The following is an 18,046-nucleotide window of genomic DNA, read 5'->3' as shown; positions in this document are numbered from 1 at the left end:
TATTTTCCCCAATAGGTTTAGTAGGGCCCCCAAATCAACAACAACAACAATAATAATAATAATAATAATATAATAATAATAATAATAATAATAATAATAATAATATCAGCATTAATTTATTCAAATGCAGGTGATCGTTTTAATGCATGAGTAAAAACACTCTTTCAACAATACTTCCAACTCGCATTGGCAATGTTAATATTACATAGGGTCTTTGTGTTTGTTTTCTTTTAATGTCATTGCTCACTAATTCAATTGTATTGTAATGAAGTAGACCTAGTTCCATTCTCAGTCATATATATGTATCCAGTAGACTGAAGATCGGAGAACGGTTTTGTACAGATCTCTTCATATCTGCGTTCTGTGATTTGTGATGTCATTTAAAGCCTAGGGGAGAGATTTCAGATTTGCTGAAGGGTTTAAGCTGAACAAGAAGATTACAAATAAAGACAGAGCACCTCCTTCCGTGGGCGGGTATGTTTCAGTCACCAATAATAGCAGTAGGGACGTGAAAAAAAAAGTTCACTAATGGAAGTGAATTGAGCAATTATCTAGTTTACCTTCTCCTCTTGGAAAGTAACGACTGTCGATATATTTGCTGCGTTATTGACACAACACGTTTTATTGTTTTATCTTTAGAAATAAGTGAGGATTTTCCGGAGTCAACGCTTCGCCAAGTGAACTGATGCGCTGACATCCACACAGGTTGCCACAAATGATGTGCTTTCGTTCAGGTCAGTGAATTAAGAAGAGGCGTCTACAAAGGAGACATATCAACCAAGAAGTGGATTTAAAGACATGGACAGTGTTCTTTACCATACGACACCGTCAATCTTCGGTTCACCTTCAATGCGAGAACATTTATCAGCTGGATACAACATGATCAGCACCTCGAAACCTCTTGCTTTCTCTATTGAAAGGATTATGGCAAGGACCCCAGAACCGAAGTCGGTGCCGCTTCCGAACTTATTTCAAACACCCACGACCAAGACAGACCCAAAGCAAGTTCTTCGCATGAACTCCACCACACTTCCTTGCATGATACCGTTTGTTCCATTGGCTTATGAAGCTGCTCACAAATTTAGCATCACTGGATCAGAACCAAGAAAGCACCATTTAGATACGTCTTCTTATAATTCCAACGATTTGTTAAGTATTGGCTTAAATTATAAAACTGAATTGCCAAGTGTAACCCCCCCGATAGGACAGTATAAACTTTTTAGACCACGAGTGGTAAATCAGTCTTCGTTTCAGACCATGGGAACTTTGTGCTATCTTAATTGTGGAGACAGCCCATGCCCCCCTCCTGCAAGTATTCTTAACATCCATCCAGTGGCTTCCTATCTCTTGAACTCCCCACTTAACCCACACCAGAAAACATTTATTTCGGAGAAAAGCAAACTTGTTCCTTCGGTGGAACGACACCCGTCTGGGGTTGCCTTTAAAGACTTGTCTCAATCCCAGCTCCAGCACTATATGAAAGAGAGTGCACAGATTCTATCTGAAAAGCTGTTTAAAAACCCCTCCAAACTTAGCAACGGATCCCCAAATAATAAACCCAAGGTGTTCACTTGTGAAGTTTGTGGAAAGGCAAGTATTTCTAATTGAACACAATTTTATTATATTATTTATATGTTTTTTTTTTTAATAACACAATACACTGGTTTTCATTTCTGCCTTTTTTTTTTGTCTAATTACAGGTATTTAATGCACATTACAATTTAACCCGTCATATGCCAGTACACACTGGAGCCAGACCGTTTGTTTGTAAAGTCTGTGGGAAAGGCTTCCGACAGGCAAGCACTCTCTGTCGACACAAGATCATCCATACACAGGTAAATATATATATATATATATATATATATATATATATATATATATATATATATATATATATATATATATATATATATTTTGTTTCACCGAAATGCTGTTTACGCATTCAGAGACTACCAAATATATATGTTTCCGTACAGACTATGCGTGGAATTTCTGCAGACGCTTCAGCCACGCTGAGTTTTTAAATTGTGTGATGGTCTACAGTGTGTGTGGACGTTTTACCCTAATTTGTGTTGTGATAAGAATGTTTTATAATGTTCGCTATGCAGTACTAATCTGCCTTGTTTCCAACAGGAGAAACCTCACAAGTGTAACCAGTGTGGGAAAGCGTTTAACCGAAGCTCTACTCTGAACACTCACACACGAATTCATGCAGGGTATAAACCATTTATATGTGAATTCTGTGGCAAAGGATTTCACCAGAAAGGTGAGAAAAATGTGTTTGATATTTTATATTGTACTCAATAAAATGCCTGCGTTATTAACTGTTATTAACTGAATACTGTGCTGTACAAGCGTGAGCAAGTTTTTTTAACTTTATCATTTTAAAAGAGAACCATGTTTTATTTAGGTAAAATAATAATAATAATAAAATAATAATAATAATAATAATAATAATAATAATAATAATAATAATAATAATAACTAAAACGTACCTCATAGGTGTTAATGTTAGAGCTAGATTTAATTGACTATTGTGTGGACAAAAGTTGTTCTTTTAAAATATTTGAAAGTTCAAAGGCTGTTTTATAAATATTGATTTTGTGTATTCTATTTAATTGATAAATAAAGTTTTTTCAAAAAGTAAAATCTATCTATCTATCTATCTATCTATCTATCTATCTATCTAATAATATTTATTTTGAATATATCTCGTGCAAACTGTAAAGGTATACTTAATGTATATAGTATAAATGAGCATGAATAAGTTGTGCTTACGTTTTGTGTTCATGTGCTTAAATTTATAGGCAACTACAAAAACCACAAACTGACACACAGCGGGGAAAAGCAGTTCAAGTGCAATATTTGTAACAAGGCTTTCCATCAAGTTTACAACCTGACTTTCCATATGCACACCCACAACGACAAAAAACCCTTCACCTGTCCAACCTGCGGGAAAGGATTCTGTCGGAACTTTGACTTGAAGAAACATATCAGGAAGCTGCATAACAGTTGCCCTGGAGCTCAATCCACTTCTACGGACAATTTGAATGGAGAATAGAGCCAAAGTCAGTGAAATATCCGGTTCGCGGGAAATATCCTGCACGCTGTAGTGTGTATAGCTGATTTCAAGATTCACCTTTGCATGCAACATTTTGGTTTATGTGAGCTATTTCTTGACTAAAGACTACTTGTTTTTTAAACACACACACACACACACACACACACACACACACACACACACACACACACACACACACACACACACACACACACACACACAATTAAGAACGCTTCACGAAAGAATTTGATTATTTTTCCTTCTCAGGTTTAAGGATGTAAAAAAGCCTTGTCATATTTATTTGAATTTATTTGTATCTTTATAGAACTATTTAGGAATATTTTAATGTATGAATATATTTACTGTTGTGGTGACACTGGTATGTTATAAATGCTTGATTGTTGTTTATTTTGTTTTTGTTTATATTTTATTTTTTTATAAATATATATGCAATGTATCTGCAGGAAAAAAAATGCGTATCAGTCTATTCTGACAAAAGAAATGTTTTGGTGAAAATAAATAATAATAACCTTAGAATGTCTCTGATACTCATTTTGAAATGTTAAATTTTGGTGTTGTGGATATGCATACCTTTCATTTATCCTTTGCGTTTTATAACTGTACTGTAGAAAGTAATAAGCCATTGTGCCAAGGTGAGGGACAGGCTGGTCACTGGCTTCTCGACGCGTGCAAGCGATGCTGGAGCAGCTCGGAACTAAGAAAGCAATTTGTTTGAGTATTTGTTTGTGTGTTTAGTATGATCCACTAATTTATAATTTAAATACAATTAAAAAAAAAAAAAAACTTTTTGCCTAAGACTGTAGCTGCACAGTATAGTTTATTGTAACAAGATTACCGAGACTTTTTTTTAATGCAAATACTTTTTATTTAAAAAAAAAAAAAGGCTAATGGTATTATATAGGCCTAATTGTATGTTTACATAACATATGTTACTTTTTTAGGGTTCTTTTAGCATATAATAATAGTCCTACGCATTAACATTTACAATGAATTCAGAATTCTGACAAATGTACAAAGTGGTAAAACTGCGAAATGTTATTGCATACATTTGGAATATCTATTATTATTATTATTATTATTATTATTATTATTATTATTATTACATACCAATAATAATAATAATAATAATAATAATAATAATAATAATAATAATAATAATAATAATAATGACAAAAACAGTAACCAAACAAAAAACACATGTGCTATATCTTAAACAAGACAACTATGTTCACTTCAAAGTGATTCTTATTTGTATCCCTATCTTTAAGCACATCCTTTTTTTTTAAATACAATTTTCTATTTTGTTATATTATCGAGTAAGAGAAAGTCGATAAGAGGGCGCATTTTAAATTGGAATAAAATCCGTACTGCACACTGATTTAACTTCATTGAAGAGTTGCTCTGACAAACTGCAAAAGATTCACCAGGACCAAATGATACCGAATTAAGACCAGAATCGCCATACGATGGCCATATTCACAAAGCTTTAATTCGTGGCTTGATTACACTATTAAATAACGTTTTCAGAAAACTTGTTGACCGATGTTAAAAAGCCAACCACAGGTCATAAACAGCAGAATAATGTGTAAACATATTTTACAATCATTACAGAATTATTTTCAGAATTTAGGTCAATTCGATTGATAACATGTGTTTGGTATACAGTGGTCATTGATTTAAAACGTTTGCTCATACAAATCTTTTATCAATTCATGTTCGCCTTTCTCGCCCTGGACGCCCGTGAGAAAGAAAAGGTCTCCATCTTGTGGCAACTTTGTGTAACACCGATATTAAGGATATTAATATTCCAAATGTATGTACGGTAATACAAATATTATTAAATATAATTTAATTAACGTCATTTTTATAAGCCAACCGATAGCAGTCTGGTGTTCATTAAAAGCATGGAGTTACAGAACAATCTTCAGCTGTATTTTAATATTGTAATATTCATTTCGTGCTAACCAGTCCTCACATAAGAAAAATAAAGGAACTAGACAGAAACCAGCTTGCATTGAATATAGTGATTTCATGGGGGAAAAAAAAATATAACACACACACACACACACACACACACACAGGCAATGACATGCACGGGGGCTTAAACCCTTGCCTTCCTGCCCTTATACCCCCAAAGTGCCCTTTTCTCAGTCATAGAAATATTGTCAACAATGCTTTTCAAGAAATGTGATGCTTGAAAAGTGCTGTTTTTTTCTCAACGAGCCCTTTCCACTTTGATGTCATCTGGACGTTACTCTATACAAGTATGGCTATGGCCACAACAGTGCAATATTGAGCTAACTAGAATTCTGCTATATGTTACACTATTTTTCATATTAGTTGTAACTATGAAAATATTGTACTTTTTTTTTAATAACATCTGAGAGGAATAGTAAAAACATCTTGAGCAAATAGGGCTCCTGGCCAATGAACAGGATGTTGGAGGTAAGAAGATAGATTTGAAAGCATTGATTAACATCCCTTTAATATGTGTATTCAATGATCAAATTGTACATGTTTAAAAATGATCATTGATATTGGTGTTAACAAAATTGCTCACCAGTATATGCAAACAATAAAAATATATGAAAAATCATGTTTTGATATCCCTGCAACAGCTTTCGGTTTTAAGTGAGTAAGCAAAACAATTTGTGGTTTTTATATTTCATAAAGCGTGTGTATGGTAGAAGAAATATTATTAGTGTGGTAAATGACCGCGATTGGAGTTAGGCGTCCCGAGCCGTAGTACCATCTGCAAGTTGGTTCCTTATTCCCGGTTCCTTATTCGCGGTGTAGCTGACAAAGCAGCGTGTCCTTTTAATGTGTTTTAACGCATTACACATCTTGTTCAATTAATATATTGCTACTATTTTAAACAAAAAAAAAATCGCTCCTTCTTTAAAAACAACAACAACAACAACAAAAACAAACAAAAAAAAAAACGAAAATATTAATAACAAATCTGTATCTGCACCATAGCGGTACGCTATATTACCCCGTTTATCAGCAAGTAAGAGAAAAGGGATTCCTATGCATTTTTATTGGTTACACTTTGGGGTGCTGCCTCTCGTGGGGTACAACTTGCTCACTAAAATCTTTAGTGTTTTTACAGAGGGGGTGATAACCTATCTATGGATACCTAGATATTTAGTGAGCAAGGCGTCTAAGGTGGGTAAATGGGGCATCAAATGACGTGCCCCCATGCGATCTGTATTGGTTATAATGGGCTACACTTTGGGGTTAAGCTACTCATGGGGTACGGCTCGCTCACTAAAATCTTTAGTGTTTTTTCAAACAGGGTGTGCTATCATATCTAGGGATACCTCGATATTTAGTGAGCAAGACGTCTAAGGGAGTAAATGGGGCAAAACAAGCGGGTAATATAGCGTACCGCTATGGTGCAGATACAGATTTGTTATTAATATTTTCGGGGGGGGGGGGGGGGGGGGGGTTGTTTTGTTTAAATGACCGAACACCTCTTTATCTACACAGTATGTGTAATTTTATTATCCCTATGTAAATGACATGTTTGGAACTGCACTATAAACACAGCATTGTGTTACAGAGACTAATTAATTATTATTTAATAAGGCTAATATAATATTTAAGTGAATGTTTTTAAATAGAGTAGAACACACGCGACATAGTTAAAAAAATATAATCAACCGATTTATTAAGGGAAGTAGTGTGTTGTGTTTTAGACAAATATACCAAAATCTGCAATTGCATCTGCCCAAACAGCAAAAAAAAAAAAAAAAAATCATTATAGCAGTTAGGTTATAGATACTGCGACAGCAATTATAAATTATTAAGTATAATATTATCTTGTAAAATTATCAACCGTGTCGCGTTTTTGAGAAGAGGGTGGAATGGACTGCTATTGAAAATAAAATGAGTGCTGCTAGCGAAAGGAGGGCCATAACATGGGATCAAGTAAAAAAGCAGTGGACGGACTACAGCAGCTTGATCAAAAAAAACAGCAGCCCTGGAGACGTGAGTGTTCAAAACAGGCAGACCTCCCTCCCTTCTTCATCAGAAACCATTTCAAAGATACTGCACACATATCTTCTATTAAATGTCTGAGCCTATACCATCTCTCGCTGTTATTCTATCTACCCCATCAATAGCAAGACATTGGTCAGAGAAAATACATTGGAACATTGTAAACCTAATCACAGCGAAACAAGAAAGAAAAAGAAAATGCAACAGACCGTGATTAAGGATTCAAACTATATGGCCAACATAAAATATTAAGGTAGTGTTGTTCATTTGAGACCCATGTTATGTCTTTATTGCACAGTGCCTTTTAACTATTCAGCTTTTCTTCAAGGTTATCCATTCCATCTGTATCCACATTATGTTAATAAACACATTCTTAAGAGTGCTTGTGCTTTTATTTCCTCCAGCCTTGCAGCTGTTTCTTCTACTTTTTATGACTTCATTGTGTCTTTAAAACTGGATAGGAGGTTCTCAATTTGAGTGCTCCTTTATTAATGCTCTGCTGAAGGACCTCAAGGCCTCAGTAGTAGCACTGGAATTTTTTTTGACTCTTACATTAAATTATAATTATTGTCTTTCACAAGAGGTTGTGACAGGTGTGATTTCTTTTTACATGCTGCACAGGCGCACTGTCTTATTTACATAATTATGGCAGGTGCTATTGCACGGTACTGTCCCTAGCGTACCAACAATGGTAGGGCCTAGGGCAGAGTGGAATAACGAAGTGCAAATCACGTGACTGTACCAGCAATGGTAAACTCCTGGGCACATAAACTAACAAGAGTGTAAACAAAGGTGAAAGAAAATGGCAATACAGAATTGCAAAACAAAAGCACTTTTTTAAAACAAAGCTATAAAATAAAGGTGACCAAACTAAACTACCCCCTAAACTAACCCTACTCTATGGCACTGACGAGTGCCAGTTTTACACACAGCGACTCGGATTGCAATATCAGGGTAATTTATTTCCTGGCTGGTTTAGGCTTTCACTCCTGAACATAAAGGGCTGGCTGTTTGTTTCTCTCTCTCTCTCTCTCTCTCTCTCTCTCTCTCTCTCTCTCTCTCTCTCTCTCTCTCTCTCTCTCTCTCTCTCTCTCCCCGAGAGTAATCCTGCACCATTACCTCAAGCAACCCGGGTTTGTAGCGCGCCGTCTTTTTTGTTTGGTCGGACGCTCCTGAGGCCAGGGCCGGATTAAGAACTCACGGGCCCTTGGCACAGACTAGAAAAATGTACCTTTTGTTGAGCAGCTCTGAATGCATTTTTCTTTTGCCTGCAGTTTCTCAATATTACCAGCTCCATGGGCCATCTTGCTCCTCGTCGTTTTTGTCATCTACTTCACAGCTGTCTTGTAAAAACAGGCAGGTCACATATCAAAAACACTTAAGCCATTTTCAAGAGAGGGGGCTGTCAAGTGTTATTAAATAAAAATTGTGAACAGTATTTACTAGTCTTGCAGTGATGTACACATGCTCTGTAAATAAAACAAATGGAAGATGAAATATGTAAGATCATAATTATGGGGCCCCTAGTTTTCTGGGGGCCCTGTAAGCCCGCCCCATAATACGGCCCTGCCTGAGGCCCACCCCTCAGCCCCCTGTTCAAGCAAATCACTGACAGCACGGCACCCCTGGAACATCCAAGCTGCTCCTGCCGAGACTTGCACGAGCCAAGAAGCCAGTGACCAGCCTGCCCCTCACATTGTCACAATGGCTTATTACTTTATACAGTACAGTTATAAAACACAAAGGAGGGGTGAAAGGTATGCGTATCCACAACACCAAAATTTTGAGCTAAAAATGTTTAGGCTTAAAGTTACTAAAAACAATAATCCATAATTCTCACCTGTCATGCACTTTTACCAGCAATGTGTTTCTATTTGAAAGGAACATATCTTATAGTAAACATGTATTTTCATTTATTTATATTATATATATATATATATATATATATATATATATATATATATATATATATATATATATATATATATACATATATATGGTAGTGTGCTAGGTTAAAGAAAGTTCTCAGATTGCTTGCCTCACTGTTTGTTTTGCCTCAGCAGTGTCTTCAAGGTCCATGCATGTTACTATTGCACATAATGTAAAATTGCACATACATAAACATGGAAATGGGTGACAGGTATGATTAACGGAGCAATTAACAAAATACTAACTGAGAAAAACGTCTGTAATGTTTTACAAGTCCAAGGGGTGTGTTTGAAAGGGCCAGCGTTTCAAACCTTCAGCTTCAAAATATTGTGAAGTTGTGTCCTTCACAAAACTTGGTGCTTTGCAAAAACAATGTCTACTACAGATGATCTGCAAACTTGATTTATTGGAAGAATGGGTCTAACCTGGCAAGGTGCGACGTGCAGTTAAATGTCCCAAGCTGAAGTGACAGGACAACAGCAACAGCATGTTATTTTTAAAGAGCTTTTTGTGTCAGAAACACTTCAAAGTACTGTACATATTTAAAAGACATCACAAAATAATGAGAAACAGATTTACAACTATTAATAAAATGACAGACCTAAACACATAGGACATATCACTTCCCCTCATGTTTTTTAGTTACTATTTTATTTACTATTGCTTGTTCAGCAAGATGTATTTTGTGTGAACAAAAATACTGGTAAAAAAAATGGTGGTGTTCAGGGACAACACCTGGATTCAAAGGGTTAATAAGTACTTTGTGTACAGTATATTAGACCTACCACACACCTCTTGTTATTATAATTTTGTATTATTATTCTCTTCTGTTTAAATATATTTGTAAATTACATTAATCTTCAGTAATATTACATACATGTACCAACCACCTCTGCAAAAAATACTGTAAATATATTTGAACTTCTATAAATCTTTACAGCCTTTACATATATACATATATTTTTTAATTTTTAATTTTGAATTGCAAATTATTTTTTCTTGTTTTCTCCCCAATTTGGAAAGCCCACATTTTTTTATTTCAACCCAGCTCACCACTGCCATCCCTGCGCTGACTTGGGAGAGACGAAGACAGACACGTCCTGTGAAATGTGTGCATTCAGCCGACTGCTTGTTTTCACTCTGCAGGCCTGCCATGCAGCTACCTCAGAGCTACAGCGTTGGAGGACCACGCAGTTCTGGGCAGCTTACAGGCAGGCCCACAGGCGCCCAGCCAGGCTACAGGGATTGCTGGTCTGTGGTGAGCCGAGGACACCCTGGCCGACCTAAGCCCTCCCCACCCAGGCAGCGCTCGGCCAATTGTGTGCTGCCCCCGAGGAACTCCCGTCCACGGCAGTAGAATAGCCTGGACTTGAACTGGCGACCTCCAGGCTATAAGGCACACTCAGGGAGCCCCCTACTGAAACACAACTGAAACAACTGTTTTCCACTTTAGGATTTTCAAGGAGTCTTGTCTCTTTCCAATTTACTGACAAGGGGCAACGATTGTGGGTCTTGTAGTATTTATTAAAAACAATTTGTGAGGAATACTAAAATAAATGAAATCAAATTAAAACATATTTTTTGATTTTTTGAGCAACCCCCATTCAATATGTTACACAGGCCAAACTGGGGGTGGGGGGTGTTATTAGCTTTCAGAAATATATTAACATGCTACTTAAATATCTCACAGAGTACAACTGTAGCATAAACAACCAGAATACAAAATGTAGCCACGTTCTAATATTTCACATATAACTATAGTCGAACAATAAAAACAACGACAACAGCAAAAAAAAAAAAAAAAAAAAACACTTAATTCTAAGCATCGGCCTGCATTTTATTTCTGCACTTCATGTGCTGTACTTCACTTGCAGTGTATCATTTTACTGCATATACCCCACTACTATATTATTATTAAACTGTAACTTGCAATGTGGAAACATTATAATCGTCTTTGTTTATACGTAATGTATCATATTTTAATAATTGTAACCATAAATAGTAAATCTTCTTGGAAAAAAGCATCAGCAAAATACATACTACTACTAATAATAACAACAATAATAACAAGGTAATTGTGTATGTGGTATAATTGGAACAAACGAGGGTAAAGCAAAATAGAGAAGACGCGCTGCTAACACTCAAGCTGGTTTATTACTCCCCATCACTCGTTGTACTCTGAACACTTTCCTCTCAACTCCACTACATCCGGGGGTTAACAGCAATATCATAACAAGATTAGTAACAGTGCCACCTACAGTGTGTTTACCATAGCAATATGATCTAGCAGGCAACAGTGTCCCATAAAAGCCATAATATAATGTTTTTTTCCTAATGTTTTATAAAAAAAATAAAAATTGCAACGAACTTGCAGAGTTAGTACGGAGCTGTGTACCAGCTAGCACAGTACTATCTCAGGATCATCCCCAGCTGCGTACTAACTTAATAACAATTGCAACAAAAAAAGAAATGGAACAAAGTTGGGGACTAGCTGATCTCCAGCTTTAGTACGGTACTAAGGATTGTGGTTTGTTTTTAGTCTGCGTATTGCAAAGGAGAAGAAACTGCACACTATATGAAAGGATCTTATCAAGCCTTGTGTTAAGGACATCTGTAAAAGTCTGTTAGGTGAAGCAGCAACCAGGAAGGTGGATTCAATCCCCTTCTCCGATGATACAGTAAGAAAAAGGATTCAGGATATGTCATGTGATATTCAGAAAGCTGTTGCAGAGAAAATACAGAAATACAAAAGATTTGCTCTTCAGTTGGACGAATCAACTGATGTTGGACTGCCTCAGGTAATGTTATTTGTAAGGTTTGTGAGTGATGGAGATATTCAAGAGGAATTTCTTTTTTGTGATCACTAAGATAAGACCACTAAGGTTGAGGACATTTTCAGGTTAGTGGATTCAAACTTGAAGAACATGTACTTGGAATGGCGTGACTGCGTCGGGATCTGTACAGATGGTGCCAAGAGTATGGTGGGTTATAAATCAGGCTTTATTGCTCATGCTAGAAAACTTGCACCTGATGTAACAGTGACCCATTGCACATTGTACAGAGAGCACCTGGCATCCAAGTCATTGCAATTAAATCTGGGAGAAGGTTTAGATTCAGTTGTCAAAATAGTAAACCTGACTAAGAGACATCCAGTGCAAGCCAGGTTGTTCGGTGCTCTTTGTAAGGAAATGGGGGCAGCCCATGAACATTTGTTGTTCCATACAGAGGTCAGATGGCTGTCTAGAGGGAGGGTTAGGGTTAGGATTAGGGTTAGGGTTAACCCTTCCATACAGAGGTCAGATGGCTGTCCAGGGGGAGGGTGCTGGATAGACTTTGGGAACTGAGGGGGGAAGTGCAAGCTTTTTTGGATAAAGATAAGTCTGACTTTCCAGGCCTATTTCTTGATATCAGTTGGTTGTCAAGGTTTGCATATTTGGTGGACATATACAGAAAATTAAATTAGTTAAACTTGGGTCTTCAAGGCATGGAGTCCAATGTTCTGTCTCTTCAAGACTCCATTTAAGGGTTTGTGGCATGCCTGAAATTTTAGCATTCTAGACTGGTACTGGGAGAATATGCTATCTTCCCTGTACTTTCTGCCTTTCTTGAAGGAAATGGCAATTCTCTTGCAGAAAATGTAAAATGGGACATACTGGAGTACCTTACAAGCCTGCAGGAGAATTTTAAGAATCTTTCCTGAAAACTTTGGCAAGTTTCAGTGGGTAAGGTTCCCCTTACTGGCAGCAACATCCTCAGAGTTGGGTTTAAGTATGACTGAGATGGAAGCATTAGTATCAATGCAAGCTAATGGCAGCAGCAAAATGCTTTCTGAAGCAAAGACAATAAGTGAATTCTGGATTTCCCATCTGTTTCTGCAGCAGGAAACCTTTTCGTGCTTGGCTAAAAAAGCCATAAACATTCTTTTGCAATTTGGATCCACTTACCTGTGTGAATCTGGATTCTCAACATTGTCATACTTGAAGAACAAGTACAGAAATCGATGAGGCCAGAGCATGATCTCAGGGTGGCCTTATCAAAGACTGAGTAAAGGATAAACATGCTGGTAGACATTTCCAGGAACCTCACTGTTACCATTAAGACTGAACTTTTTTACTGTCTGTGACTTGTATTTTTACTTTATATATATATATATATATATATATATATATATATATATATATATATATATATATATATATATATATATATATATATATATACAGTACCAGTCAAAAGTTTGAGTGCACCTGCTTGAAACCAGGTTTTTCATGATTATCTATGCTTTTAACTGTACAGTGGCTTGCGAAAGTATTGATCCCCTTGGCATTTTTCCTATTTTGTTGCCTTACAACCTGGAATTAAAATGGATTTTTATTTGGATTTCATGTAATGGACATACACAAAATAGTCCAAATTGGTGAAGTGAAATGAAAAAAATAACTTGTTTCAAAAAATTCAAGAAAAGTGGTGCTTGCATATGTATTCACCCCCTTTGCTATTAAGCCTCTAAATAAGATCTGGTGCAACCAATTACCTTCAGAAGTCACATAATTAGTTAAATAAAGTCCACCTGTGTGCAATCTAAGTGTCACATGATCTGTCACATGATCTCAGTATATATACACCTGTTCTGAAAGGCCCCAGAGTCTGCAACACCACTAAGCAAGGGGCACCACCAAGCAAGCGGCACCATGAAGACCAAGGAGCTCTCCAAACAGGTCAGGGACAAAGTTGTGGAGAAGTACAGATCAGGGTTGGGTTATAAAAAAATATCCGAAACTTTGAACATCCCATGGAGCACCATTAAAGCCATTATTAAAAAATGGAAAGAATATGGCACCACAACAAACCTGGCAAGAGAGGGCCGCCCATAGGACCACTTTAAGCCGTACACTCCACAGAGCTGGGCTTTACGGAAGAGTGGCCAGAAAAAAGCCATTGCTTAAAGAAAAAAATAAGCAAACACGTTTGGTGTTCGCCAAAAGGCATGTGGGAGACTCCCCAAACATATGGAAGAAGGTACTGTGGTCAGATGAGACTAAAATTGAGCTTTTTGGCCATCAAGGAAAACACTATGTCTGGCGAAACCCAACACCTCTCATCACCCCGAGAACACCATCCCCACAGTGAAGCATGGTGGTGGCAGCATCATGCTGTGGGGATGTTTCATTGGCAGGGACTGGGAAACTGGTCAGAATTGAAGGAATGATGGATGGCGCTAAATACAGGGAAATTCTTGAGGGAAACCTGTTTCAGTCTTCCAGAGATTTGAGACTGGGACGGAGGTTCACCTTCCAGCAGGACAATGACCCTAAGCATACTGCTAAAGCAACACTTGAGTGGTTTAAGGGGAAACATTTAAATGTCTTGGAATGGCCTAGTCAAGCCCAGACCTCAATCCAATTGAGAATCTGTGGTATGACTTAAAGATTGCTGTACACCAGCGGAACCCATCCAGCTTGAAGGAGCTGGAGCAGTTTTGCCTTGAAGAATGGGCAAAAATCCCAGTGGCTAGATGTGCTAAGCTTATAGATACATACCCCAAGAGACTTGCAGCTGTAATTGCTGCAAAAGGTGGCTCTACAAAGTATTGACTTTGGGGGGGTGAATACTTATGCACGCTCAAGTTTTTTCTGTTTTTTTTTTCTTATTTCTTGTTTGTTTCACAATAAAAAATATTTTGCATCTTCAAAGTGGTAGGCATGCTGTGTAAATCAAATGATACAAACCCCCAAAAATCCATTTTAATTCCAGGTTGTAAGGCAACAAAATAGGAAAAATGCCAAGGGGGGTCAATACTTTCGCAAGCCACTGTATAAACTTGTCTATAAATACTTATTATTTCATTATATGATACGTGTATTTATATAAGCTGATAATCATACATGAATTGCATTAAAAATTTAATTTTTAAATGAAAATGTAAATCTTGTCAATTTCAATTAAATGGTCACCCAAAGCAAGGGGATTTCAGTCTGAAGCCCAAGTCAGTTAAAAGTCTGAAATGTGTATAACACGGTGTTAGAACACTGGCCTAAGTATAAAAGTGTCTTTGTTAGATGTTCTCTGAGTTAACTAGCATGTTACCTAATTAACCTTTTGTCACCAATTATTGTTAACAGGTGAGGGTCCATGATTACTAAAAATATAGGTAGCATAGGCACAAGTTTGTCATTCCTGAATGTAAGCGAGCAGAAAATGGCAAAAATGGGAAAAAGACAGTCTTTAATTACTTTAAGAAATGAAGGTCAAACTTTAAGACAAATCGCAAGAACTTTGTAAGTGTCTGTAACTGCTGTGGCCAAGACCAAACAATTTGAAGAAACTGGCACTCGTGAGGATAACAAGGTCAGGTAAGCCAAGGGTGAGGTCAGGTAAGCCAAGTCTGCAAAACCGGTGATTAACTGCCCCTGAAATACAAGCTCAGTGTTGTGTGAATTTTAATTACTTGAAATTTAAAAGGAAGTTGATGTGGAAGTAAATAAGACAATTACTTCACAGAGTAATTTTAAAAGGTCCTTTATTATTTCACACACACACACACACACACGCAGTTACATACACAGATGCTATACTGCGAATAACGATATCCCTAACGGGACACAACCCAACAAGGTTACATACAAAGATTATATTAATCACAGATCAATACAATCCATGAGACGCAACTGAACAAATTCTTACCCTTCCAAGCGGATCGGGAGAGCCCTTTGACCCTGGTAAGAGAAAGCAGCTGTCTCCAAGAAATTACCGAGCAGGACTGCGCGCTAATCCTCACGGCTGACTCTCATCAGAGCAGGGGAGAACCCCGTCCTTTATAACTTCCCAAGTTAGGCTTTTGCATGCGAGAGAGTAATTGGCCAGATCACTCCCTCGAGGCTCGGCCCTCTGAATAAACCATTCCTTTCCCTAGAACATTCTAACAAAAACAAGTTATATAAACGTGACAAAAACAAGTTATATAAGATACGGGGTTATTATAGGGCAAGGGCACAGATGAACTCGAACGCATTTCTAGAACTTTCTAGAACACACTTTTTTTTTTATTACACTCAGCTAAATGCTACTAGAAGTACAGATGTTTCAACATCAATTGTTCAGAGGAGATTGTGTGAAGCTGGCTTAACTGGAAGAGTTGCTGCAAAGAAACCATTGTTAAGAGTGCAGAATAAGAGGAAGAGACTCGCCTGGGCCAAAAAACACAGAAACTGGACGTTTGAGGAGTGGAAGTCGGTCTTATGGACCGCTGAGTCAAAATTTGAACATTTTGGGTCAAACCACCGAGTATTTGTAAGACGCAGAGGGTGAGCGCATGAGTTCTGCATGTGTGGTTCCCACTGTCAAGCATGGAGGAGGCAGTGTCATGGTCTGGGGTTGCTTTGCTGGTGACAGAGTTGGTGATCTTTACCAAGTCCACGGCAAGCTCAACCAGCATGGCTATCATAGCATACTTCAGAGGCATGCCATTCCATCAGGATTACGGCTAGTTGGGCAGTCCTTCATTCTTCAGCAATATAATAACCCAAAACACACCTAAAAGTTGTGGAAGAACTATCTGGCGAAGAAGGAAAGTGAAGGACAACTCAGTCTAATGACCTGGCCTGCCCAGTCTCCAGCCTCGTGTTTGTGAGGCTGTTATTAAGGCAAAGGGTGGCTATTTTGAGGAATCCAAGATTTAAGGACACTTTTCAATTTTCTTGAACATTGCTTTGATACTCCTTATGTTTTGTTTTGTATACTGTAACATGTGTTTTCATTTTCAAGTATTTACAGAAACGTATATGATGTAAAACACTGTCAATTATGAAAAAAACCTAGTTTTCAGCAAGTGTACTCAAACATTTGACTGGTACTCTCTCTCTCTCTCTTCTCTCTCTCTCTCTCTCTCTCTATATATATATATATATATATATATATATATATATATATAATGTGTGTGTGTGTGTGTGTGTGTGTGTGTGTGTTTTCGTTTTAATGTAATATGTATGTAAATGTGTCCAAATTTGAGATGGGTCTAGAGAAGGCAGGGAGTCATTGTTTTGGGTGTTAAAGCAGAAAAGTTTAAGAACCTATGCTCTAGAGACAAGAAAAATCACGTCTGTGACAGGACACCGTAATGAAGGCTCAATTCGCACCTACTGGACAGCAAACCAACAGAAATGACGCGATTGGTCCACAATTCTGTCATAAGCTGGATCCAAACAAAACCAGCCAGTCAAACTGCCAACACTGATTCAGTTCTTTTCCGAACCAGCCAATCCACTCCCTTCCACCTCCAACAACAAGTTTTGAGTCCGACTCTATATTACTATAGAGACTATTCAACAATCCAGTTATTTATCTGGCAATGTCATAATAATAATAATAATAATAATAATAATAATAATAATAATAATAATAAAAACTTTTTTCTACTTGTATGTCGTTTTTCTATTCTAATCTTTTTAGGGACTATTTTCCTCAGCGGAAGGTTACCCAGCGATCAGAAGTTCAAGGTAAATATAGGTTTTAAAGTTTTTTTTTTAAAGAGATAAAGAAATAAATCGTTTTCCAATACCAATAGTGCCCTCTCGATGCGTGTGGTAGATGACCTTGACCTTGACTTTCGGTAGCTACCACCTGGAAGTTGGTTCCTTATTCGCGGTTCCTTATTCACGGTGTAGTTGACAAAGCAGCGTGTCCTTTTTTTGTGTGTTTTAACTCGTGAAGACAGCTAAATTTAGCAACGACCATCACCTAATGTAGTTTCAAACCTGTTTAATATCCTAGTATGTGTGTTTTGTTATTGCTTATTGCATGATCTAACAGGCTTACCAACTAAATTTCACATTTCAACATTATGAAAAGGAACTTATTCCGTAGTGTTTGTATTTATTTATTTATTTTAGAAATGACAGCCAGCAGTGTTTCATTTATCTGCATTTAAGTCGACATGTAGGCCAGTTTTGTTCCAATACATCAGCAGAATTTAGTAAATGCATGGGCAAGCGACTGATTTCTGTCACTTGCCCATATGCGAATGTCAAGAGGCCA

General features: G+C 37.2%; 1 protein-coding gene across 1 annotated transcript; it reads left to right on the top strand.

The window, feature by feature from the left end:
- The first annotated feature begins 523 nt into the window (after window positions 1–523).
- On the top strand, window positions 524–3,241 carry fezf1 (FEZ family zinc finger 1). Its single transcript, XM_041258533.1, has 4 exons — window positions 524–1,590; window positions 1,701–1,835; window positions 2,134–2,266; window positions 2,808–3,241. The coding sequence occupies exons 1-4, from the start codon at window positions 799–801 to the stop codon at window positions 3,059–3,061; spliced, it is 1,314 nt and encodes a 437-aa protein (XP_041114467.1). The 5' UTR covers window positions 524–798; the 3' UTR covers window positions 3,062–3,241.
- Window positions 3,242–18,046: the final 14,805 nt, after the last annotated feature.

This window comes from Polyodon spathula, chromosome 8 (genome assembly GCF_017654505.1).
Source record: "Polyodon spathula isolate WHYD16114869_AA chromosome 8, ASM1765450v1, whole genome shotgun sequence".
NCBI classification, from domain to species: Eukaryota; Metazoa; Chordata; class Actinopteri; order Acipenseriformes; family Polyodontidae; genus Polyodon; species Polyodon spathula.
The sequence above is the reverse complement of the archived record's forward strand: the minus strand, read 5'-3'. Positions and strand labels throughout refer to the sequence as shown.